Consider the following 27,260-nt stretch of genomic DNA (forward strand, 5'->3'; position numbering starts at 1 on the left):
ATTTTATTGTACAAGTTTGAAGACCAAGTAGTCAAGTACTAATTTGTTCTAAAAATGGTTCGTGGTATAACAGTTAGTGCACTTGCCACTCTTAGAAATACCTAGTGATTGTTTTTTCCCTTTTCTGGCCCCATTATCCTGAAATCTTATCACTGAGAATATTACTTTAGTTAGGAACAGAGAAACCTTAGAATCAAAGTATTTTGACTAATACAGAGTTTTTATCTCAGGAACAAATGATGAGAAAGAAACAGGCGATGCATCTCGATGCAAGATATGTCACAATGGTGGAGAATGCCTATTACTACTGCAACCCGCCTCCAGCTGAAAAAACAGTGAAAAAGAAACGTCCTCCTCTCCAGGAATATGTCCGGAAACTTTTGTACAAGGATCTCTCCAAGGTTACCACAGAGAAGGTAAATCTTGATGGAACTATGGAACAATAGTCACCTTGAGTTTGTGGTAGTGCTAAGCTTATATAATATTCAACCAAATTAATTCTTTTTCATCCCAGTGATAATAGTACTAAGAACAGTGCACTTGGCTTCTAGCTCTGCACCAAATTCTTTTAGGTCAGGGACTTATATTTCAGTTTTCCTATATCAGCTTGTTTATAAATTGATTCAGTGCCTCACAGAGTAGCAATAAGAAATGTAAGGAGTTTGCATTATTCACATTTTGTAAATGGAGAAATTGAAGCAGAGCTGTTAAAGTCGCAGCAGTGGAGTTTAGGAGAGCTTGGATTAGATCCCCAGTGCCCTTAGGATTGACCCTATGCAAGTCATTGCAAGGAATTCATATGATGATACATAACTTATATGGGGTGTAGATTCTGTTTCCTTTTATGATAGTAACTTCTTATTTTAATTAAACAGTGATTCTTCTAAATTTAATCTTGATCCTGTGTATGTATTTGAAACTCTGACTTTGTCTCTGACATTCTATAATGAATTTGCCTTCAGGACAGGGGTTCTTAACCTTAAGTTGGCTTTAGGATGCTCATGCCCTTCTTAGTTTCTGGGCCTGTCTGTATTTTTCTGGAAGAGGATCTGTAGCTTTCTTTAGATTTTCTGCAGAGGTCAATTTCCAGAAAAGGTTAAGAACTATTGACCTATTGCCTTAATTATTATAATTACCTTGTTAGAACCTTTACTTTTAAGTAAGACATGTTGAACAAAACATTTCTGGGTTAACTCTATAAGTTGAAACACTATGGAACTTTTTTCTTTTCAGGAAAAAAAGCAAATTCTGGACAGGGGAAACTTCATGGGGAGGATAAGAGGCATGGAATAATAAATGTATTATAGTGGGCAGGGTGGGAGGTGACGAGGAATGATAGGATAGCACAACTTTGAAAACTAAAGCCACCTTCTGGGAGCCAGAGGCTGTAGCTGTTTAAAACAGGATTTGAAAGCTGTTTGAGAATCAGCGAGGAGTTGGAAAGGCATGGAATGCTTATGTATTGGAGATGATATTAACATTTCTATTGAAGTAGATATTTAGTGCTTGAAGGATGGTTGTAGATATGGAGATGAAAAGACGGCAATCTGCCAATTGTTTCCATTTTCTTTCAGAATAAAAATGGAAAGAATTTGAGGCTAAGTTGAGCTCTGCTGATTATCTCATTACCAGCAGTTTTAGAAAGAAATAGCTAACTTTTACGGGGTGCTAGTACTGCGCCAGACACTTTGCTGTGTACTCGCACACTTCACCTTGTCTCACCCGTACAGCGGACTTAGGAAGTGCCTCTTTCCCTCTTTTACGTACGAGGAAACCTTAGTGTCAGCCTTGCTCTTGTGTCCTCCACCTTAAGTGATCTTTTAACCAGTTGACCTTGGGTTTTTTTCCTTATTTGAATTTTTCATTTATAAAAAGAAGTGTCTGAGGTTATTTACTTGAAATGAAGTACAAAAGAAAACATTATTTTTGTTAAATCTTGGGCATTTCTTTCAGTGACCTGAGTATGAATATATACTGTTAGCTTGATTGAAGTCCTAGAAACTCTTGGAAATTTGAGAGTATTGCAGAAAGACAGAGGGAAAATGTAAACTTTTGCGAATAATTAGAAAAAATCTCATTTTTCTTATTTGTGAAGTGAAGAGGCTCATAGAGAATCTCTAAAGTGTTTTCCATTTCAAAAGTTCTGTGACTGCATGGTCATAATAAAATATCTGTATTATTGGGTACGATGGGTACGAAATGTTTATCTTAATAATTTCAACAAAAATTTCTTCATTTAGGTTTTGAGACAGATGCGAAAGTTGCCCTGGCAGGACCAAGAAGTGAAAGACTATGTTATTTGTTGTATGATAAACATCTGGAATGTGAAGTACAACAGCATTCATTGTGTAGCCAATCTCTTGGCAGGACTAGTGCTCTATCAGGAGGATGTTGGAATCCATGTTGTGGATGGAGTTTTAGAAGATATCCGATTAGGAATGGAGGTAACCAAGACTTGCTGTAAAGGCACCAAATTGGACTCTGTGGACAGTTTAGACAGCTTTTAAGTCTTACTCTTGAAAAGTAAGGATTTGGAAACCTTGCTTTCCCCACGTGGTGTCATTTACTATGAGTTCTTTGGAGAGAGTGGTTTCTTAAGAAACCCTGTGGTGTCAGATTTCCTAGTCTTCTCTCAGGCTAATGCTGAAGGTTCTTTTTTTGCCTCTTTTTCTCAAGTCCAGTTAAACTTAACTTTAGAAGAATATGGCAAATTTGTATTCCTTCTGGGTTACTGCTGGAACTCACAAGAATTCATAAATTTATTAATTAGAAGAATTATCATTTGATAGTAATTTCTGTAAGCAGCTCCCTCTTTGTAGGCTTGTTGTTTCCTTAATTCATGGATTACAGAGAAGATAAGTTACGGAGGGCTGCTAAGGAGAATTCCATTTTAACTGTTTTAAAAACTGTTAATTCATTTAACAATAGCTTAGCACTTAATATTTAGCATGTTCTTTTTATGAAAACATTTTCGATAGCCATTTTCTAGAGAGAGGAAAAAGGACACCCAGAAGTGACCACCTATTTGAAAAGCAGGAAAGAACCCATTATTTTTTCTCTGTTCATTGAATGATATTGTCAAGTGACAGGACTTTTATCTCTTCTCAAGCACATTGCTGTTCTTTAATGGGAATCTGCTTTTGTTTCCCCTTCCTACTTTAGGTTAATCAACCTAAATTTAATCAGAGACGTATCAGCAGTGCCAAGTTCTTAGGAGAACTTTATAATTACCGAATGGTGGAATCGGCTGTAATTTTTAGAACTCTTTATTCTTTTACTTCATTTGGGGTCAACCCTGATGGCTCTCCAAGTTCGCTGGACCCGCCTGAGCACCTTTTCAGGATTAGACTAGTGTGCACTATTTTGGACACCTGTGGCCAGTACTTTGATAGAGGATCCAGTAAACGGAAACTTGATTGCTTCCTTGTGTATTTTCAGGTATATAAATTAAAATAAGCAGTTGGACATCATATAATACATTGCTTGTGTTGCAGAAATATTAGAGGAGAAACACTGTAGCATTCGTATGTATAGGATATATTCCTGTTAGATTTATTCTTCTTACAAGGATACTTAGCTTTAGAGATTTAAAAATATATGATGAATTCTATCATAAACATTCTGACTGCATTTAAGTTTTATGATTGATGATGATCATTGATTTGGGACATTATTTTGGTGCAGTTTATAAATTTGGTATGGTATGGATACAGTAATTTATGAATTAAGTTACTTGTAATATTTATACATTTGATAATCTTCTCACATTTATACGTCTGTGTTCTGGAGTTTTTGTCATTTTAGGGCCACACCCATGGCATATGGAAGTTCCCAGGCTAGGGATCGAATTGGAACTGCAGCTGCTGGACTGTGCCACAGCCATGGCACCGCAGGATCCAAACTGCCTCTGTAGCCTACACCACATCTTGTGACAGTGCCAGATCCTTAACCCACTGAGCGAGGCCAGGGCTTGAACCTGAATCCTCACGGATACTAGCCGGGTTCATCACTGCTGAGCTGTAATGGGAACTCCTGTGTTCTGGTTCTATATCTAGAATTCTTACTTCTAAATGATGCAAAAAATTTTTTAAGAAAAAAATACTCATCATTAACACTGAAAGACATATATGTTCATTCATTGCTAAGCTTTTGGGTTGTGCTTCCCATATCTTAATTTAAGTTACTTATGTAAACTTGTGATTTAGAGCAAGCAAGTACAGTATAAACCAAATTCAGATATAAATACAGAGACAATTCTATAACTGCTATACAGTTTGTTCCAAAAGTTAGCTTGTAGGTTGGTTGTTTGGAACCTAATCACCATTTCCCCTAAAAGGCAGTGTTAAAAGTACTGATTAGAGGGAATAGCTCACTATCTACTTCTCCGGATGTTACTGAAATAAAGTACCAGTGGTACCATTCAGTTCTACTTGATCATTCCTATCTATGTAACCTATTGTTAGTTTTGTTTTCGTTTATCCATTGATGAGGAAGAAGAATTTCAAAATACAACCTAAGGTGTCAAAAGTACATCCACATAGTTGCTGATGTTAAGTGGGGGTAACTACTCTTGGGGAAGACCCATTTGTTAACTTTCTCCTACTGCTGTACCTTTGCATTAGAGGATATCTCGTTACTCCCTTATTTTCTGAATTGATGAGCCAAAAACGGGGAGGAGGCGTTTGCACTTTTGAGAGTCAGATTCTCTGTTGCATGTAAGAACTGCCTTAAGGTGGAGAGTGCCTGTATTGAAAACCAAAGTTTTGCTACAGAATGTCAGCTGTAACTATCAGTATCCAAAGTAGGATCTCTTTCAGAAGAATATCCTTATTTGCATTCACTCAGACATTGCAGGCAAAGAGGAAAGAGCCACTCAGAATTCAGGAGTAGAAAGGGACAAAAGAATTTTCCACATTGCTCAATAGCAGTAATGTATAGCAGGGGTATGCTTAGGGCAGGAGGGTAAGAAGTGAGTGAGCCCTGGGACACGTGACCACTGCGTGCCTCCTGTAACATAGAAAGTGCGGGTAAGTGTAGGAAGGCAGAGAGAAAAGGTCACTGGCAGCAGTGCTTCTACACGTCAGTGCGTATGCACGTTTCATTGGTTGGGGAGCTGGGGGCTTAAGATTCTGTGTGTCTAACAAGTTCCTAGTTCTCACATTTAGAGGAGCAAGGATCTGAAACACACTGGAGAGGAAGATTCAGAGGAACACCTGTTTATGTTTGAATAAACTTAAGAATTACAAGTACAAAATAGAATCAAGGAACCAGGCTGGGAGAAGACAGGGAAAATATGTTAACAATGCCATATACACAGTAGATGTTCAATAAATGCTTGTTGATTACTGTTTTTTTTATATATTCAGAAACTCTATCTTCAGATGCTTTAATTGACCTTTAAAAAATCAAAGTGGGTGGGAGTTCCTGTCGTGGCACAGTGGTTAACGAATCCGACTGGGAACCATGAGGTTGCGGGTTCGTTCCTTGCCCTTGCTCAGTGGGTTAACGATCCGGCATTGCCATGAGCTGTGGTGTAGGTTGCAGACCTGGCTCGGATCCCGCGTTGCTGTGGCTCTGGCGTAGGCTGGTGGCTGCAGCTCCGATTGGACCCCTAGCCTGGGAACCTCCATATGCCGCAGGAGCGGCCCAAGAAATGGCAAAACGACAAAAAAAAAAAAAATCAAAGTGGGTAGTATAGAGAAAACAATTAAATTTTATCAAAACTATGGCCTTGTATTTGGTTTTTTAAATAAAATTAAATATTTAAGCCTCATTTGGGGTTTGGGAGTGGAGTTTCTGTCTGGTTTCAGTACCTGAAAATTTATTTGGTATTATAATTTTCTTTGCCTTTGAAAAAAGATAATGACAGTTATAGTAAAGAATATATTTAAACTCATCAAATGGCTTAGAAACTGAACAGATAGGGGGAAATAAATGGGCTAGGATCATTGCTCTTGACCATTTGTAAAAATAGTAGGTGTCTTGTACAACTCTTTAGCTTAGTTATTATAACTAGGTGATGTCACAATACAGATTATTATTTTAAAATATTTTGTTATTCATTATAGCTAAATTTATTTTTCATTTGTTATCAGCGTTATGTTTGGTGGAAGAAAAGTTTGGAGGTTTGGACAAAAGACCATCCATTTCCTATTGACATAGATTACATGATCAGTGACACACTAGAACTGCTAAGACCAAAGATCAAACTCTGTAATTCTCTGGAAGAATCCATCAGGCAGGTACAAGACTTGGAACGAGAATTCTTAATAAAACTAGGTAAGCAATTAATTACAGAGAGAAAATAAAGATGATATTTGGCAGATTGTGTCTAGAATTTGCTTTATATTGTTTTCAGTTAGTGTTTACTTTTGTATACTGTTTTTCAGTGTTGAGTTGTTATACGTAGTAGTGGTAGGTAAGACCTGGTGGCTCACTTCTTGCTTTCATTAAATAATCCCAAATTGGAGGAAAACAGTCATGTAAAACTTGAAGCAAAAGATAGTGATGAAAAAAAAACAGAATCCTGTCAGCCTCTCTCAATTTTACAATTTTTGGTTGCTAATGTAAAATCTGCTTTTGATGAAAGCATCTCGTATACAGAATATATTTTCAACAGGCATTATTTCCTAGGACAGTGCAGGTTATGACTATAGAAGGAAGTTTGAAACTATCCTGCAGAATCCCTGGGGGAGTTGTCTCTCTCTCTCTAAAAACTAGAGAAAATGTGAGAAACGTGCTACAGGGGAATTGGTCTGTGTACTTTCTCAGTGTCCTTCTGAGGTTCTAGAGAAGAGTTAGCATTTGAATGGCTCCCTAGAGGGGTTGTAGGAGCCAGCCAGCCTTGCCAGTGGAAATAACTGGAATATGGTGGGGCTTTGCCAGTCTGGTTTGCTTGCTGACAGTTCTTAGCATGTTGTGTTTTAGACATTTCAGAGTGACATAAGGTTGCAGCCTCTGAAGCTAATATTTTGTTAGGAGACCCTTACCTTGACCATTTAGACTAATTGTATAAATTTACTATGTATATCTGAAAAACCATTTTTCAGATGGCAAAGACGTTGGTGATTCTTTTCCTCTAAAACTATTTTTTACATTACATCCAGCATATTAGTGGGGTTTCTTTTTCCAAAGTAAATCTTCTTTTGAGAATATGATTGTGGTTTTCTATTTGAGCATTATTATTTATTTATTTATTTATTGCTTTTTAGGGCTGCTCCCGCAGCATATGGAAGTTCCCAGACTAGGGATTGAATCAGAGCTGTAGCCGCTAGCCCACCCCACAGCCATAGCAACATGGGATCTGAACCACGTCTGCAACCTACACCACAGCTCACAGCAATGCTGGATCCTTTAACCCACTGAGCGAGGCCAGAGATTGAACCCACGTCCTCATGGATTCTGGACGGGTTTGTTACCGCTGAGCCACAACAGGAACTCCTGAGCATCATTTTTAAAGGTGCTGATTGTGCACATTATTCACCTTTCCTACTTCTCAGCCCATGAAGGCATAAGTGATGCTTTTTGTTCTGTCATCTTTGTCCCAAGTTTACTTTCTTTTTCTTTTCAGACTTCTAATTGTATAAAATGATCATATCAAGCAGAGTATTTACTTAATTTACTTTGCTTTATATGCTTTGAAATAGTTGTCTTAGCCTTTTTTTTCTCAAAAGCTTTATGAATGGTACTCTCTGTCTAGTGGGCATGAGGAAATACTAGTTTGACACCCAATTTGGTATCAGTAAAGAGAGCAGTATACTTGATTCCTGATAGAGCAAAGAGTTAAATCAAAGGACTTCAAAGGCTTCTTTTGAGGAGTCTGTCCTTGTTTAGAATATGAAAAGGGAAAAAATAGGTCACCATGTGTGAATGCAGCTTTAAAGATGGTGGTAGTTAGAATCAGTATGCTCTCAAGTTGTCCCGTTTTCCTTTTGTTGTAGAGTCTAAGAGTACGTCCATGAATGTGTCTGTATTAAATCTATTTCTTGTTGATAAACCATAAGATAATAAAGCATTTTGTTTTTTGTTCGCAAGCACTTGCAAATTCATTGTCATTTTAATTTTATATACAGCAACTCAGAGCTAACATATTAGCACTTTTTTATATTTAAAAAATCATTTTAGTATTTTAAAAGTAACAAAATATTCGTTGCAGAAAATTTGAAAAATGACAAGAAAATGAAAATCATTGACGTGAAAATCTATGTGTAAGGATAATCATGTGTTAACCTTTTGATAAATACTCTTTTTTTTTTTTGTCTTTTTGCCTTTTCTGAGGCCGCTCCTGCAGCATGTGGAGGTTCCCAGGCTAGGGGTCCAATCGGAGCTGTAGCCACCAGCCTACGCCAGGGCCACAGCAACTCGGGATCCGAGCCAGGTCTGCAACCTACACCACAGCTCACAGCAACATTGGATCCTTAACCCACTGAGCAAGGCCAGGGATCAAACCTGCAACCTCATGGTTCCTAGTTGGATTCGTTAACCACTGCACCATGACAGGAACTCTGATAAATACTCTTTTTATTTAAACATTTTTGTTCATGTTTGCAGTTTTATAACTGGATTTTTTCCTACCTAATCTATTATGAAATTTCTTCCTGATATAAAATATTTTTCTAAATCTTTAATTTAAAAAAAGCTGTATTTCATTGTATGAATGTGTTAATTCTTTTGTTTGACACTTAGTTTTTTTTTCCAGTTTTGTACCACTATAAATAGTATTAGTTATTTTTGTGTGTATCTTGGTTTTCTCAGGATAGAATTGCTGGATCTAAGACATTCTCTTTAAGAACCAAACTAAAATAGTAATAGGCATTTTAATTTAATTCTGGTTTGGAAGTTCTAGATTATATTATAAGGAACAGAAATGGGAAATAAAAGTTAAAAAAAGTCATGCATAAATTATAAAGCAGAAGAGTATATTTCACAAATTTGGCATAAAATCAGTAGAATAAAATAAAAGGCCCAGAAGTTGTCCCAATTAAATACAAAACAATTTAGTATATGATGAAATGGGAATCTTAAAAATAGGATAAAGGCAACACATGAACATCTGGGAGGAAAGTTTCTTGAGCCACATCATATATAATCAAACTCCTGATGGGTTAAAGAGTTAAACACATTTTTTAAAAGTTAAAAATAGGGCTTCCTACTGTGATGCAGTGGGTTAAGAATCCAACTGCAGCAACTCAGGATTCAATCCCCAGCCTGGCACAATGGATTAAAGGATCCAGCTTTGCTGTAGCCATGGTGTAGGTCACAGCTGTGGCTCGGATTCATCCCTGGCCCAGGAACCACCACATGCCATGAGTACAACCGTTTTAAAAAAGTTAAAAATAGATCTGATCATCAGATATTTGGAAAGGTATTACTTTTCCTAAATTTTAAAGTGATACAAGAAAGCACACATGTGTAGGCAGAATGGGGTGTTTAAAACTTTTATACAATGGAAAAAAAAATCACTGAGATTGAAGTGAAAGTAGTTTCTGTGCCAGGTTATTATTAGCACTTATGTAAGAGCAGGCAAATTGATCATAAAATAGAACACCCAATAGATAATTGGATGTAGCCTAATCAAGTGAGGGGAGGTAGGGATGAGTTGATATTTTTATACTGAGTACTGCCTGTTTGCCAGAATTAAAGTGAAAGGTAGTGTTATTCATATTTGACTAATGAATTAAGTAAAGCCCAAGTCAGAACACTAGGTTAACTGATCAAGCCAGAATTTGAAGACTCTGCTCTTTCTGACATATTAACTTTGTGGAGAAAATGCTGAACATATCTAGTGAGAAGAGAAATATAAATGAAAACTGGAGTTCCCCTCATGGCTCATCAGTTAACCAACCCGAGTAGTATCCATGAGGATGCGGGTTCCATCCCTTGCCTCACTTAGTGGGTTAAGGATCTGGCGTTGTTGTGAGCTGTGGTGTAGTTCAAAGATGCAGCTCGGATCCCACGGTGCTGTGGCTGTGGTGTAGGCCGACAGCTACAGCTCCAGTTCGACCCCTAGCCTGGGAACCTCTGTATGCCGCAGGTCTGGCCCTAAAAAGAGAAAAAAAGAAAAAAAAAAGAAATATAAATGAAAACCATTTGAAAGGAAGTATTACAATTATTACTATCTCTGTTAGGAGTAGGAAAACTCAGGTACCAAGCAGCTCACATTGAAGAGAATAGTGTTTGATTTTGGTCCCCATGCAGACTTTATTCTTTTTTTAGGGCTGCATCCGTGGCATATGGAGGTTCCAAGCCTAGAGGTCAAATTGGAGCTGCAGCTGCCAGCCTACGCCACAACCACAGCAACACCAGATACGAGCCACATGTGTGATCTACACCACAGCTCACGGCAACGCCAGATCCTTAACCCACTGAGCAGGGCCAGGGATCAAACCCACATCCTCACGGATACTAGTTGGGTTCATTACCACTGAGGCACAACAAGAACTCCCAAGCACACTTAATTCTGATGTCTAAATTTTTCGTGGTTATTAACCCCATGTCCTTTTCATGTGCATTTTTAACCTGCATTGTTGATTTTAGATGTACAGTGTCCTAGAAGTCCCATGTATACAGTTTAGCAAATGCAAAGTATATTTACAGACTGTTTTGAAACTAACTTGCAATGCAAACGAGAATGTGTTAGAAATGGTGTTTTCCTTACAAATTAGAAGTCTAGCTGTCACACAAAATCTCCTTATCCATTAGAGTTCTTCCCATGCCACGTATTTTAAAGTGGCTATAAAAAATGTATAATGTGAGTTTATCAGCACTGTGATATTTTTATTGAGAGTGCTTAGATTTATATAGTCCTGACTTTTAATTTTTTGCCTTTGATAACATAAATAACAGCTCAGTATTTTGCTTCTGAATGTCCAAATAAATAAAATAGAAAGTTAATGGAATCTAAATCTGAGACAGCAACTTTTCCCCTCAGTATTACTTTCCTTTTAAAATAGATCTCTCTGACTTCATCTATTCTCAATTTTTTAAAATTTTTAAACTTTAATGTACCTACTTTAATCACTGTACATCTTTGTTTTTGTCAGTTCTTAATTGCTTAGACTTAAGACACTAGACTAATTTTTGGCTTTTGTTGGTTGTGTTAATTATTCCAAGTTTCTGGGCCTCAGAATACCTCATAAGATGAAAGGGCTAAATCACTTCATCACTGATGTTTCTGTCTGCCCTAATTGTCTAAGATTCTGTGAATAAACAGGTATTTACTAAACACCTACTGTGTATTTATCAATCTATGGCCTCTAAGAAGTTTTGAATATATAAAAGAAGTTTTTTGTAGTCAGGGGTCTTATACTCTTGTGTTGTGTAAGATTTATTGAAATTGTTAGAAAAACAATTACATGGTATATCCTTAAATCTAAAGTGCTGTGATAAATTCTCCAAGTACTTTAGGAGTAAGTAGGAGGAAAAACTCAGTGGGTTTAGGCAGGAAGTAAAGCTTAGACTGAATTAGAAGAATGTATAGGATTTGAAAGTGCACATTGAAGGATAATGTATGTTGAGAAGCATACCTGATGAGGAGGTTCCCAGACAGTGCTTTGTGATAGAGAAAGTGACCCAACTGTAGGAGAAGGCACGACTGGGGCTAGAGAGAATGAGGAAGGGTCAGATCACGTGCAGCCATGTTGGCCGTGTTATGTGCATCTGGAAAGTAGAGTAGTTTGGAATTCAAATGATAATAAAGAAGAATTGACTAGGCAGTGAGATGCGGGTGTACATGGGAGGTGGAAAGCGGATTCTAGCCAGGGAGTTCCCTTTGGAGGAAAATGCTGTTCCTGAAGGAAAAAAGCAGCTCTGTGGTGACACAGCTGTGATCTTGCAGCTGTGTCACCATTTGGCTTTGCCTCCTTCCCTGTCTTAATTTGCAGACATTCAAATGATAGCCAAATGTGATTTCTCTATGAAAGCAACATAATTTTATTATATCTTTGAGTTTTTAGAGGTTCTTGAAATGCCATTTGCTAAAACGTGTGACCAAGGCTGCATCTTAGGTGGCTTAAGCAGCACCTTGTGTGCTGCCCCTGTTTGCCTTGTTCATCTGAAACTGAGATAAACAGTTTGAAGCTCTGAGACAGGATGTGTTTTTGCTAGTGGTTAAGAACTATATCAGTACTTCTTCATTGAAATCAAAGTCTAACTATTTGGTTTTTTAAATGTTTCTCAAAATAGTTTTAAATTCTATTCTTATTTTGTTGTTCTGACAATACAGCTGTTGGATTATCTTAATACATACTTCAAATCATGTGGTATAATATCCACTGTGGAAAACTTGCATTTTTCTGCTTTCTCCTCATTTCAAGGTCTAGTAAATGACAAAGACTCAAAAGATTCTCTGACAGAAGGAGAAAATCTTGAAGAGGACGAAGAAGAAGAAGAAGGAGGAGCTGAAACAGAGGAACAATCTGGAAATGAAAGTGAAGTGAATGAGCCAGAGGAAGAGGTGATGACTTTTGTTTATAGCAAATAGGTACATTTGTATAAGAGTATTTTGATTTTATGAGCCAGGGTTTTTAATGTGTAAAATAAGGTCTCCCTCTTAGGTTTTTTTTTTTTTTTTTTGTCTTTTTGCTATTTCTTTGGGCCACTCCCGCGGCATATGGAGGTTCCCAGGCTAGGGGTTGAATCGGAGCTGTAGCCGCCGGCCTACGCCAGAGCCACAGCAATGCGGGATCCGAACCACGTCTGCAACCTACACCACAGCTCACGGCAACGCCAGATCGTTAACCCACTGAGCAAGGGCAGGGACCGAACCCGCAACCTCATGGTTCCTAGTCGGATTCGTTAACCACTGCGCCATGACGGGAACTCCCCTCTTAGTTTTATTACGGTAAATTTTATTAGTAGGATATGTCTATTTTAAAATCCTTGGATTAATTAAGAGGGATTTTTTTATATGTAAGAAAATAGTGTTCATAGGATTTTTTTTTTTTTTTGTGGTCTTTTTACGGCCGCACCCACAGCATATGGAGGTTCCCAGGCTAGGGGTCAAATTGGATCTGCAGTTGCTGGCCTACACCACAGCCACAGCAACACCAGATCCATGCCACATTTGTGACATACACCACAGCTCCTGGCAACGCTGGATCCCCAACCCACTGAGCGAGGCCAGGGATCGAACCTGTGTCCTCATGGATGCTAGGTCAGTTTCATTTCCGATGAGCCACAGCAGGAACTCCGAATTTTAAAAAATTAGCCTTTTTTTTCTTTTTAATGGCCACACCCATGGCATATGGAAATTCCCAGGCCAAGGATTGAATCCAAACCACAACTGTGCCCTGTGCTGCAGTTGCGGCACTGCCAGATCCTTTAACCTCCCCTCGCCGGGTAGAGGTTCAAACACGTCTCTGCAGCAACCCTAGCTGATCCATTCGGATTCTTAACCCACTGTACCACAGCAGGAACTCCTAAAAATTACTGTTATTAAAACCATTTTTTTTGTTGTCTATTTAGGGCCACACCTGTAGCATATGGAGGTTCCCAGGCTAGAGGTCCAATTGGAGCTGTAGCCACCGGCATACACCATAGCCACAGCAATGTGGGATCTGAGCTGCATCTGCAATCTGCACCACAGCTCACGGCAACGCTGGATCCTTAACCCACAGAGCGAGGCCAGGGATCAAACCTGGCATCCTCATGGATGCTAGTCGGGTTTGTTAACTGCTGAGCCATGATGGGAACTCCAAAGACCATTTTTTAAGAGCAGTTTTAGCTTCACAGCACAACTAAGGAGGCGATAAAGATATTTCCCATATACCCTCTGCCCCTGCCTTCTCACACAGCCTTCCCCAGTTATCAGCATGTCCCCCACCAAAGTGTTACATACAGTTGATGAACCTAGAGCAAGACAGCATAATCACCCCAAGTCCATTGTTTGCATTATTGGTGACTCTTGGTGGTGTACTTTCAGTGGGTTCAGGTAAATGTATAATGACATGTATCCATCATTAGGCCTAGAATTTTTACTTAATAAGCAATTCGAAGAAAATTCATTTGATTTGCTCTGTGTCTTAATCTACTTTTGAATACGGAGTTTTTAACCTGAAAAATTTTCTGACTAGATATTAATGACTAGTTTATTTCCCCCAGATCTAATAGTGTATGAAATCTGGAAGTCATGTACCGTAATCATTGACTTGCCCGTTTACTTCATAACTATTAGCCCAAACCACATGAAATGACTCTTCTACCATTTTGGACCTACCAAAATGTCATTTTCATATGATTCAACCTAACAGTTTTAATTCTTTCCTTTTTTCTTCTAAACCTGCTTTTTTGTTGTTGTTGTTTTTGTTTTTCTTTTTAGGGCTGTATGAAGGGCATATGGAAGTTCCCAGGCTAGGGGTCAAATTGGAGCCGCAGCTGCCAGCCTACACCACAGCCATAGCAACACAGGATCTGTGCCATGTCTGCAACCCACACCACAGCTCACAGCAACACCAGATCCTTAGCCTACTGAGCAGGGCCAGGTATCAAACGCACATCCTCGTGAATACTAGTTGGGTTCATTACTGCTGAGCCACAGTGGAAATTCTTAAACCTGCTTGAATTTTGAAAATTTCTATCTAAAGTAATAGAGTATCTGGGGTTTGCTCCATAATCTTTAAGTAGACTGTGCAGTGAGTTGGGGATGTAGAAGAAGCTGTGAACTGACCATTTAGTTGTTCAGTTGTGTAATGGGTAAGTAAGGCGTCATCATGCTATATATACGTTGAAATTAGTTAAAATAAGAAGGATGAATAACAAATACTAGTGAATATAAAATTTCAACCATGGAATTAGCATTTTTTCCACTTATTTTAGTGTAAATGTAAGCTTATAATTAGTTTCATTTGTGGGGTTTTTTTTGTGCTTAAAGCATTTAGGAGAGTGTGATAATTTACCAGTATGGTTTTAATTAAATATTGAAAAAGTTTAAATTTTTAATCAATATTTAAATGTTTTGGGGAAGTTGAATTTATTAAATTATTAAGTTTTGATTTGAGAAAATAGAATATAAATATTTAGAGGATACGAGTTGTTTAATGAATAAAGGAATGTAAATTAAGTCATTCGTAAAATAGATTCATAAACTAGGTTTTTAAAAATCTTCATTTAGAATGAAAGAAAAATGACCCATAATTTAAGGTAATTGTAATTTTCTACAGTTAGAAATAAAAATCTCTTAATCTTTGTTTCTTTTAGCCCTTAAGTTCTGTAGCTGTTAAACAACATTTCATATGATTTGGCTGCATAGCAGATAGCTTTGCTGTTAGTTAAAAACGTATGTGTAAAAGGCAGTGTAAACTATAATGTGTGGCTTTTATAATCAGCTAATATTAATGGGCAGTAGAAATGCATTTTTTTGTTATTTGGCTACCACTTTTTCCCCCCAGTTTTGACACATAAGATATAACATCATATCAGTTTAAGGTGTACATATAATGCTTTTATATCTTTCTGTATTTTTTAATATATATATTTTAGTGTGTGTGTGTGTATCCTAAAAAAGACACAAGACTGAAATAAATGATTACCGTAATAATTTTGTTTTGTTTTGTCTTTTTAGTGCCACACCTGTGGCATATGGGGGTTCCCAGGCTAAGGGTCCAACCTGAGCTGAAGCCGCTGACCTACGCCACAGCCACAGCAACACAGGATCTGAGCCACATCTGTGACCTACACCACAGCTCATGGCAATGCCAGATCCTTCACCTACTGAACAAGTCCAGGGACTGAACCCGCGTCGTCATGGATACTAGTTGAGTTCCTCAACCGCTGAGCCACAACTGATTACCATAATAAGTTAACATTCATCACCTCACATACTTACAAATGTTTTTTCTTGTGATGAGAACTTTTAAGACCTCTTTTAGCAAATTTTAAATATGTAATACTATATTGCCAGCATTTTCTCTAACCTGATAACTCCCCTAAAGTAGATAGAAATAAATTGATAAAAACTTAGAACTGGAATATGTTCCTGTAATTGATTTCTGTGTAATAGATGGACATTACTATATTGCTTTTTTAAAAAAGGAAGTTGTCATAGAAACATTCAATTAGACAATTTAAATTGGCTCATTAAGTATTTTATAAGAACAGAAGGAAATGAGTTTTTCCATTTTGTATTTTTAGACTACTCTCACGACTGTCTTTGGGTTTTGCTACTGTGCTAATTAGATAAACAGGATCTCGTAAATTAAACATCCTCAGTAAATGTGACGTTAAAGAGTGACTCATTTTCCTATAAACTTTCATTTCAGTAGTTGTGATGTATTATATTTTCTCCTTTAAATGCATTCTCTCCTCAAAAGTGAGCTTTGTAATTTTAAGAATTGTGTCATTTTTAACTATTTCTTTTCTGGTTGCAAAGTGAATATCATACATAATATTTGTGTGTTTGCTAAGTGGAAAAACAATGTTCTATAGGACGACCTGTGTGCCTTGTCTGGGAGAAGTGGAAGGAGTAATTTGCTTTAGGGAAATGGAGTTGGACTCATTTACTGTCCCACCCGAGGCCACTTTTTCCCATGACTTCTCTCTAAACATAGGGAGGAGAACATTTTTAAAGAGAGAAGGTACATTGATTATAAAGTGGTAAGAAACAGGAGTTCGCATTATGGCTCAGCAGAAACAAAACCTAGCTAGTATCCATGAGGATGTGGGTTCAATCCCTGGCCTTCCTCAGTGGGTTAAGGATCAGGTGTTGCCGTGAGCTGTGGTGTAGGTCGCAGATGTGGCTCAGATCCCTCATGGCTGTGGCTGTGGTGTAGGCTAGCAGCTAATAGCTCTAATTTGACCTCTAGCCTGGGAACTTCCATATGCTGCAGGTGTGGCCATAAAAAAAGCCATAAATAAATAATAAATAAATAAATGAATAAAGTAATAAGAACAATGTAGGATATTTGATAAATATTTGCCTTGACCGAGAAGGAACAAGACTGGAGAGGAACTCTTCAGGAGAGTTGTGCTCTTCGTTAAAGATGAAATAAATGTTCTGCTGAATTCTGATTTTCTGCAGAATTTATAGAGTTTGCAAGAAATACAAGATTTATTATTGTAATAGCAATAATAGTTATTTATTGAACATGGTCACTATATTCCTGTTAGCATATCTCTGGGCAGCCTGTGAGTTAGGTGAGCAGTGAGGCACAGACACGTTAATCTACCCCAAGTCCTAGCAAGCCAGCACTTGCGTTTGGATAGCTGACTTCTGCAGTGCTGCCCATCATGTTTCCCCACCAGCTCAGGTTGTGTGTTCCATTGACTTCCTCACCCCACAGGTTATTTTGACCTTGCGTAGTAGGATTAGGACAGTGAGATTCTTGTTCAACGTTTTAATTTCAAAAGTTAATCTTTTATTTTGCCTGAGCAATATAAAAAGCAGTGAAGGAAAAAAGCTAACCCATTAGTTTTTGAATAGGAAGAGTCTTTCAAGTGTTAAGAAATGATTAATTTTTTCAAGGGCCGATTTAAGAGCATTCCTATTGCATTTTAATTTTGAATTATAAAGTTAGGTTTAAAAAGTTAATGCATTTGAGAAAAAAGCATTAATGCATTTCTGTACTTTGCCCAAATATTTCCACTTTAGAAACTCTAAAAGTTTTCAAATGTCTTTGTAGTTGCTGATAATACACTGTTTGGATTCTTGGAATTGATTACTATGTATACTACAGATGTAACAAATTTAAATCATTTGTTTTCTCTTAGTAATTATTTCTCATTCACTTTATTTCTCTTGGCCCAGTGAGAAGCAGCTGGGTTTAGTTTAGTCTTTTGAAAAAAAAAAACAGCTTTCATGGAACAAAATGGGAATGAATTGTGTTGGAAGGATACTCAGATGGAATTCTGCCACTGTGGTTGTGGTTTTTGGTTTAGGTTATAGTCATGGTTTTGGTTTTTTTGGTGCCTCTTTGAAAATCTGTTGGGGTTCTGCCCAGTCTTCTGTTTGAAAAGGAATTTTGGCTGATAGACTCACAGGAGAGGATGGGGAGTAAGGGGAGTCAGAATGTTTAATTCTTCTGCTTAATGAAGCATGTGTCCTTGGGCAGGTCACTTCAGTTTTCTGAGCCTTAGTTTTTTTCACATATAAAAATGAGGACAATAAATTCCCCCTCTGGCTCAGCGGAAATGAACCTGACTAGGTCTGTGAGGATGCGGGTTCCATCCCTGGCCTCATTCAGTGGGTTAAGGATCCCACATTGCTGTGGGTATGGTGTAGGCCAGCAGCTGCAGTTCCAGTTCGACCCCCGGCTCAGGAAGTTCCATACACAAGTTCAGCCCTAAAAAGCAAAAAAAAAAAAAAAAAAAAAGACAATAAAGCTTCCCTATCTTTCTTTACATTTGGGTAGAGCAGACAAAATGATCTGAGAGCACTTTCCAGACCCAGATGCTCTGTATACCAAGGAGTTTATAAAATGTAGTGTCTTTGCTTTCAGATGGTAGTGATGTTAATTGAACAATTAATTTTCACTTTCAGAGTTAGATGGGTATTAAAGAACTACTCTGAGAAAAATCAGTCTCAGGTTAGGGAGTAGAAGAATACAAAAGGTTCAGGAAACTTGGTCCTTGTGGAATTAAGGGAAGAGTTACTACAAAGGATCTTTGTGTTATTAGATCAATGGAAGATGTGACGTGGGTGTTCAGCTACTGTGTTATGTAGTGTTGCTGGCTGACTTTGTCCTACCATTCTAGGCAGACTGCATAAAAGACTGAAACTGGAGAATAATAATTATACAGAAGTTTTAAGATCTTTTTAAGGCATGTGAAATGTAATTTTTTCAAAATTTTAATCTTCTACAAATGTTATATTTCAGGAGGGTTCCGATAATGATGATGATGAAGGAGAGGAAGAAGAGGAAGAGAATACAGATTACCTCACAGATTCCAATAAGGAGAATGAAACTGATGAAGAAAATACTGTATGTATGGCTGAAAATTTGCTTTTTGAAGTTGTGCATCATTTTCATGGTATTTTAATTTTAGCCACTGAAGTTTTGGCCTTCGTGATTATTGAAACAGTATTTCTTTGGCAATTAATTTCCAATATGTTTTCCTAAGTCCTTTCCTTTATTAATAGGTTCTTTGAATATTTAGTAAGGTTATATATTTTGCTCATTCCTTGAGTTATGTTGAACAAGTTATCAATACAAAAGGCTCTGCCATACGAAACATTACAGTTAAAATTTCTGGTCTGAATGCTCGTTTCTTTTTGTTTCAATAAGGAGGTAATGATTAAAGGAGGGGGACTGAAACACGTACCTTGTGTAGAAGATGAGGACTTCATTCAAGCTCTGGATAAAATGATGCTGGAAAATCTTCAGGTAATAAATGTTGCTCGCTTCCAAAGTACTCAGCACAAAACATGGCAGCACATTTGATTGTGGTTGAAGGATTCTACTATCTAAACATTTACCTCTGCAGTAACTTTTTCCTAATTTCAACAGTTTGAAGCCTCCAGTACTCCTTGCCTCCCAATCCTGATTTGCCACGGTCCTTTAAAATAGATTGGGAAAATAAAAAATAAAATAAAATAAAATAGATTGGGAAAAATGTAATGAATGTAAGACTTGGAGCAGAGTAATTTATCAAACTCTGCCTTTTCTCTTTGAAGTCATATCTCTACTTCTAAGGACCTTTATTTGCAGTTTGTTTAGGAGTCAATGCAGAAGGTAGCAATTTGGGGAAATTTAATCTAATAAATGTTTAAGTTTTATTTATAAGTTTTTTTCTTTTAAAGGCCGCACCTGTGGCATATGGAAGTTCCCAGGCTAGGGGTTGGATCGGGGCTATAGCTGCTGACCTGCACCACAGCCACAGCCACTCGGGATCTGAGCCATGTCTGTGACCTATACCAAAGCTCATGGCAATCCTTAACCCACAGAGCAAGGCCACAGATTGAACCTGCATCCTCAAGGATATCAGTTGGGTTCTTAACACATGATCCACAATGGGAACTCCTTATTTACAATTTGAATAACTTGTATATAAATATCTAGAGGAATATTGTTTATTTGATGTTTAAAGAAATATTAATTATTTAATATATTTGTGATATTAAGATACTGAATTTTATAAAAAAGTTCCATCTTCCCACTGATTTAGATAATTATATTTTTCTGTAATCAGAAGTAAAATCCTATGGACTGTTTACTTCAGCCCTATTCACAGCTGTTGTTAAAACCTTTGGTGATTTGAGAAGACTGCTTTTGTTGGAATGTGGGTAAAAGCCCCATGGGGTGGGCTCCGTGAAAAATGGAAAAGGAGGAAGTGAAAATACTGGATACAGTTGGAGCTGACTCTCAAGAAGTTTTATTAGAAAGGGGAGAGAAATGGGGATGTAGCCAGAGAAGGTCAGAGTTAAAAGAGGAGGGTTATTCTCAAGATAGAGGACATGATGGGGTGTGTGCTGATGGAGTAATCCTTTAGGGACAAAATACTGGATTTTACATTCATTGGTGCAACCAACGCCAAAAACTGTGATAATGTACAAATTAGCATTATAAGCATATTAGGCCAATTTGCTTCATCCTACATATATTAAAATTTCTGCATACATCTAAAAAGCTCTTAATTGTGAAATCTTATATTCATGTCATTTAGGAGCACAAGTCATCAAAACATAACCATTATAATCCCTTTGAAGAGGTGATAAACAGTTTACTCCTTAAAATTTTCCTATCTTACCTGAGTTGGTAGCAGTTTACTCAGTCATTCATTTGTCTGAGCACCTACTGTGTGCCTAGCAGTCTTTAGGCTTAGTGTAGAGTAGTAAATAAAAACAGATCTGTTTTCTACTCTCGGAGAATGTAGTTTTAGGGGTAAAGATAGGTATTTAACAACAAATACATAATTTCAGGTTGTGGTAAGTGCTTAGGAACTAAATGAACAGAATGGTTTGGTAGTGAGAATTAAAAAGAAAAACATGTATGTTTAGTATAGAATAATATATATCATGGTTGCTCTTGTTTATATGTGTGTATGGGTATATATATATATATATATATATATATATATATATACACACATATATATGTGTGTATGTGTAGATATGCAAGAAGAAGGTGTGGAATCACATGACCCATTGTTAGTAGTTGTTGCACTTGGAGTTGGTCAGAGGGAAGTAGCTGGAGGGACTGGTTTGGACACACTGGGTAATATATTTTTGTATTGAAATAGTTTACGAAGAGAATATGTTCATTTTATAATCAAGAAAGAAAGATAATTTATAAATCAAGATTCGTCTAATATGATTCAGTTTTAAGTAAAAAACTTTATAAATATTATGAACCTGGGAGAACTTCAAGTAAATTCTAACAAATTAGAACTTAGAAATAAAAAACAGGGCAACCTTATACTTTTATTAGCATTTTGTGTATTTGCAAGTCTTTTGCAAAAATGGTGTTGATATCAAGACTGTTTAAATAGCAGTAAAGCAGGTTAACGTCTTCGTGTCCTCTCTGTGGTGCCTGTTTAGTTTTAAAGAGTCATGTTCATCTCTTTTCTCATTAGTGCACCTGCTGTCACATTCTTGCTTTGGCACCTGTTCTTCTCCTGCCTAAATTCCCTCCATAGCCCCAAAAATGCTCTTTTACCATCTGCTTGGAAAAAGTCATATGAAGTCTTTAATGTTCTCGAAATCCCATTTTCATTCAGCCTTTTGTGAAATCAGAGCACCTATGCACTCTCAGCCAGGCCGGTATGGTCACTCCCTCCCCAGCACAAATTATACATAACTAAGATGAATTGTAATTAATTTCTCTCTCTTAACAACTTTATGAGCTCTTTGAGTGTAGAGACTCTCTTTTTAGTATTAATATCCCCAAGCCTAATACACAGTAAGTCACTGGTGAAGGTTTTTTTTAAGCATTTGGTTGAGAGGTTCCCGTCGTGGCTCAGTGGTAATGAACCCGACTAGTATCCATGAGGATGCAGGTTCAATCCCCTGGCCTTGCTCAGTGTGTTAAGGGTCTGGCATTGCCATGAGCTGTGATGTAGGTTACAGATGCGGCTCAGATCTGCATTGCTGTGGTTGTGGTGTAGGCTGGCAGCTGCAGCTCCGATTCGACCCCTAGCCTGCGAACCTCCACATGCTGTCGGTGTGGCCCTAAAAAGACAAATAATAATGATGATGATAATAATTTTTTGATAAATGCAGTATGGTTATTGAAAATAATTGATATTAACAAGCAGGAAGTTAATCTGAACATTAATAGATTCCATTCATTCTTGCATATTAATTGAGCTCCTGCTGTGTATAAAGCACTGCCAGAGGCACCGAAAGGGTTCAGTGTTGAACTCCCCCACTGCAGTCAGGATAAGCAGTCAGTTATGGCCCATGCTAATTATGAAGAGGGGGTGTGCTATGACGGGAAGAGCACAGTGCATCGAAGAACAGAGAAACAGTAGAACCCACAGCATTGAGCTTGGGAGGGGCTGGAGCGGTCAGCAGGAGCCCAGTCATGTCATGCTTCCAGGGAACGTGCAAGGGTTGGTGGCAGGAGATGCCACTGTGGTTTCAGAGAGATTACTCTGGTCCTAATGATAGTCGTAAGGAATAAAGCACTGAAGGAGTTGTTTGCCATTTATGTTTACACATGCTCATGTATACTTGGAATATTCACAGTTTTTTCATTTCGGTCTTTAAGCAACGAAGTGGCGAATCTGTTAAGGTGCACCAACTTGATGTGGCCATTCCCTTGCATCTCAAAAGCCAGCTGAGGAAAGGGCCCCCACTCGGGGGTGGGGAAGGAGAGGCAGAGTCTGCAGATACGATGCCGTTCGTTATGTTAACCAGAAAAGGCAATAAACAGCAGGTAAGAATCTGTCCACTGTGTATTCACAATGGGTTGTTAGTTATCGAGTGTAAGTAGTAACTATTTTATAGGTTCTAAATTATCTTTTGTTTACAAGGGGGAAAAGACCTGGAGACACTGAGGATGTTCAGTGGTAGAAATTTATCTCTTGTGTGTTTAGAAGATACATCTGACTTCTATCAAATGGAAAGGACCTTTAAAGTTTAAACCATGAATGTTTGTGTGACTGTATAAATATCTTGACTCTGAAGAGGAAGGTTTCACAAGTGAGCTCAGGGTGGAAAAGGAAAGGAGGTGGTAGCAGGTAATCTCATTACAGTGCTCACTTGCCAAGACTTCTTTTGAAAAATCATTGTTTCCTGACCCCGATCCTTCTCTGTTCTCCTTAAACCTCCTTCTCCTCCTTCCCCTCAGAATTGTTTCCCCACTACTGAGCTGTCACTGTGATTCATGTGTCACTCATCCAGTGCTGTCTTCCTAAGTATGGGGCGTCAGTGATGAACAAGATGAAGCTTCTGGCCTCGTGAGCACACACCCTGCCCAGGGAGAGAGACAAACATGATATATTTGAAGACTGAAAAATGCTCTGAAGGAAATAGAGCCCAGCTCTCAGACACAACTCGGGGATGCATCATATATTACCAATTATGAAAAAACTCACACTAATTTTTCTAAAATCGAGCGGCCTCTTAGAGTTAATGGAATCTAGGGATAATCGACAGCATTTTTTTCCTATTTCAGTGATAGGTAAAATAATGGTGCATCTTATAATTAATGGGTGTTAGAGTCTAGGAAATGTGGTGGCCACCACAGCTTATCATAGACAGGTCCAATCGCTGGCTCCCACATTCATTTAACAAATACTTACTGTTCACTTGCTACATGCCAGGCACTGTTCCATGTGCAGAACATAGAGCAGTCAACCAAGTCCCTCCTCTCTCAGAGCTTTTGTTCTGATGTTGGGAGGCAGACAGTAAAGAAACAATGCCAGTAGCCAACAGGGACCTACCGTAGAGGACAGGGAACTCAGCTCAGTATTCTGTAGTGACCTGTGTGGGGAAAGAGTCTGAGAAAGAATGGGTTATGTGTGTACCTCAGTCACTTGGCTGTACACCTGGAGTTAACCCAACATCGTAAATCAACTATATTCCAATACAATTTTTTTAAAAAAACGTCAAAAAGAAATAATGCTGGGTTGTGGACAATGCTATGAAGGAAAATAAAGCAAGAAAAGAGGATAGAAAGAGACGTGGGGTGGGGAGGAGGCCATGAGAGGAGACTGCTGTTGTGGTCCGGGAGGTCGGGAAGACCCGAAGCGAGGGCCTCTGGCAGGAGAGGGGTCCTCTGCTCGCTCTCCACTAGCACCCTCCGGGAGGTGAGGCCTGCTGCTTTTGTCGGATAACTTCGTGTTATTTAAAAGGTCAGAGTTACACAGTATACCGTTATTTTGCTGTAGTGTAAGTAAATCCCGAGATGTTAAAACTATATACCAGTTAGAATCCTGGAATGGAAGGGTGGACAAAGGCTTTTTCAGAACATCATGATTGATGTTTACATAGTTAACCTTGACTTAGATTCGGAGCACTGCTCTGTTTTAGGAAATGTCTTTCTAAGTCCTTTCTAGGCCTCCATTCCAGGCTCTGGGGTTATCAGATTTTTAGGAAAGTTGCGCCCTCTCTCACCCTCAGGCCAGCATTGAGCCCGAGCACTTTCCATCTCCCTCATCCCTCACCCAGTCCCTAGAGAAATACTGGTTTGTTTTTGATCAAGACCCCAAGCTTGACGGTGGAGTGGGATCTTGGTAAACCACTCTCCTCAGAGCACTGGGAGCTGCTAGTTCACCATGGTTAGCAGGGTTCTCAAAGCCCAGAGTTTTTGCTTTGCTTTTCTAGGGATGACTTAGTTCTCTGGGTAGACTTTTTTATTTCAGTCATCACATTTTTTTTTTGTCTTTTGTTTTTGTTGTTGTTGTTGTTGTTGTTGTTGCTATTTCTTGGGCCGCTCCCGTGGCATATGGAGGTTCCCAGGCTAGGGGTTGAATCGGAGCTGTAGCCACCAGCCTACGCCAGAGCCACAGCAACGCGGGATCCGAGCCTCATCTGCAACCTACACCACAGCTCACGGCAACGCTGGATCGTTAACCCACTGAGCAAGGGCAGGGACCAAACCCACAACCTCATGGTTCCTAGTCGGATTCGTTAACCACTGCGCCACGACGGGAACTCCAGTCATCACATTTTGAGACTGCTTCATTTTCTTTTTCTTTAAAATCTCTTGGCTCCCTCCTTCCTCTTTCTCACTGTCCCCTCATCACCAGATTTTTTTGCATAAAAAGAAAGTTTTGTGTTTTTTTAATTGCAAAAGGCAGGGCAATTGCATGGCAACTTCGAGTAAGTAGGCCTTGGTTCCCATTCCTGCACAGCTCCCGAACATTCTTACTGCATTGTCACACTTCCTGAGCCTTGACTTTTCTTATTTAGAAGGGGCCTTAGGAGTATCTTTCTGTGAAGGTCAGATTTCACAACAGCAAATAGTTAAGTTTTTTGTGTGTGTCCCTCCCTTTTCTGAGGCGTACGTGAAAATTCACTATACTTTCTCCATTGGTGTACCCCATTTGCTCTTTCACAATGTACAGCCAGAAAATTAAAACCGACCTTGAGAAACTTGGCTTTGAAAATTCAGCAGTTCTAAATTCTTAATTGTATGGGTCGAAATAAGACTATGTCTCTGCATTTTATTGTATTTACTTCTTTCTTTATTTTGCTTTTTAGGGTCGCACCCGTGGTATATGGAGGTCCCTGGGCTAGGGCTCTAGTTGAAGCGATGGCTGCCAGCCTACGCCAGAGCCACAGCAACACCAGATCCGAGCCTTATCTGCGACCTACACCACAGCTCACAGCAACACCGGATCCTTAACCCACTGAACAAGGCCAGGGATGGAACCTGAAACCTCATGGTTCCTAGTCGGATTCGTTTCCGCTGAGCCACGATGGGAACTCCAATGCATCTGTATTTTAGAGGAAATGTTTTTGATTCAAAGCGGGTAGATTATGTACTGTGTAACCCAAATAACTTCAGAATGAGGAGTGAAATCCTTGTTTCTTAAAATGTGAAGTTTTGTTTAAGGAAATGTTTTTATTGAGCTTTATTTTTAAAATATTGACAAACGTGAAACAAGAGCTCAAAAGTACTTGGTTAGTAAGTAAATTTTCAACTCAGAAACATTATTTGGAATTTTGGAAAATGCTCAATTTTAGGAACATTATTTGAAGAAACGTCACTGGTATTTTGTGGCCTGAAAAAGAAAGTGTATTTTGTTCTGACTTTTATTTCTTTATTTGAGTTTTGGGTGTTGGCCCTTCTGGTGCAACAGTTTTTCTAGAAACATGAAATGCATAGCCTTATAGGAATCTTTAGTTCTTAAGTGAAAGATTTCTTTGTGCACCAAATTTTGTGTCCAGAAATAACTTTCTTCTGTAGTCAGTAGGAAAGTAGAAATATGTACCAGTGAAGTGTGTAGTTGAAAAGGAAGGATAATACTGTGGACAGTTTCCTTCCAGATTTAAATTCCTATGAATTAGAATCATTAATTGAAATAAAATATTTTGATTATTATAGCAAAAGTTTTAATGTAGTAGAACCATTATGTAATAGAACCTTTTAAAGAACCTTTTTGTTTTTTCTTTTTTGGCTGCTTTGCGGCATATGGAGTTCTCAAGGCCAGGGATCAAATCCACGCCAAAGTTGCAGCCTGTGGCAACATCAGATACTTAACCCACTGCACTGGGTCAGGGATTGAACCTGCGTCCCTGCCTCTGCAGAGAAACTGTTGACCCACTTGCACCACAGCAGGAACTCCTAAAGAACTTGTCAATTGTTTTAAACAAATGCACGATATATTTATTATAGTTTAATACTTAACAACCCATTTTTTTAGAGTTAGTATTTAAGTTATGATTTGTTTTGCTTGTCTTTTGACTGGAGTAGTTGATACTTACCTGTCATAGTAATTTGGGAGTGTGTGTGTGTGTGTGTGTAATTTCAATTTCAGTTACAAAGTCACTTTTTTTTTTTTTTTAAATGACCATGAAAGTTCCCAGGCCAGGGGTTGATTCTGAGCTGCAGCTGCCAACCTACAATACAACCTGAGCACTGCTGGATTGTTTGACCCACAGCGCTTGCCAGGGATGGAACCTGTGCCTTCTCAGTGACCCGAGCTGCTGCATTTGGGTTCTTAGCCCATTGTGCCACAGTAGGCACTCCACAAAGTAACTTGAAAGCCTTTATTTTGGAGTTATTTTGTGGTGCAGCAGAAACAAATCCGACTAGTATCCCTGAGGATGTGGGTTTGACCCCTGGCCTCCGTCAGTGGGTCTGGGATCCAATGTTGCTATGGCTGTGGTCAAGGCCAGCAGCTGTAGCTCCGATTCAGCCCCTAGCCTGGGAACTTCC

The 27,260-nt window shown here is 38.5% G+C and overlaps 1 protein-coding gene across 2 annotated transcripts in view; it reads left to right on the forward strand.

The window, feature by feature from the left end:
* UPF2 (UPF2 regulator of nonsense mediated mRNA decay) overlaps window positions 1-27,260 on the forward strand; it is a 100,162-nt gene that overhangs the window by 58,179 nt on the left and 14,723 nt on the right. For both annotated transcript variants that reach the window (XM_047754510.1, XM_047754509.1), the window contains exons 12-19: window positions 231-416; window positions 2,241-2,444; window positions 3,163-3,438; window positions 6,096-6,279; window positions 12,315-12,454; window positions 18,810-18,914; window positions 19,218-19,316; window positions 22,641-22,808. In XM_047754510.1, the coding sequence (XP_047610466.1) occupies window positions 231-416; window positions 2,241-2,444; window positions 3,163-3,438; window positions 6,096-6,279; window positions 12,315-12,454; window positions 18,810-18,914; window positions 19,218-19,316; window positions 22,641-22,808 (1,362 nt within the window). The remainder of the gene's footprint in view (window positions 1-230; window positions 417-2,240; window positions 2,445-3,162; window positions 3,439-6,095; window positions 6,280-12,314; window positions 12,455-18,809; window positions 18,915-19,217; window positions 19,317-22,640; window positions 22,809-27,260) is intronic.

Source organism: Phacochoerus africanus, chromosome 12 (assembly GCF_016906955.1).
Source record: "Phacochoerus africanus isolate WHEZ1 chromosome 12, ROS_Pafr_v1, whole genome shotgun sequence".
Taxonomy (NCBI): Eukaryota; Metazoa; Chordata; class Mammalia; order Artiodactyla; family Suidae; genus Phacochoerus; species Phacochoerus africanus.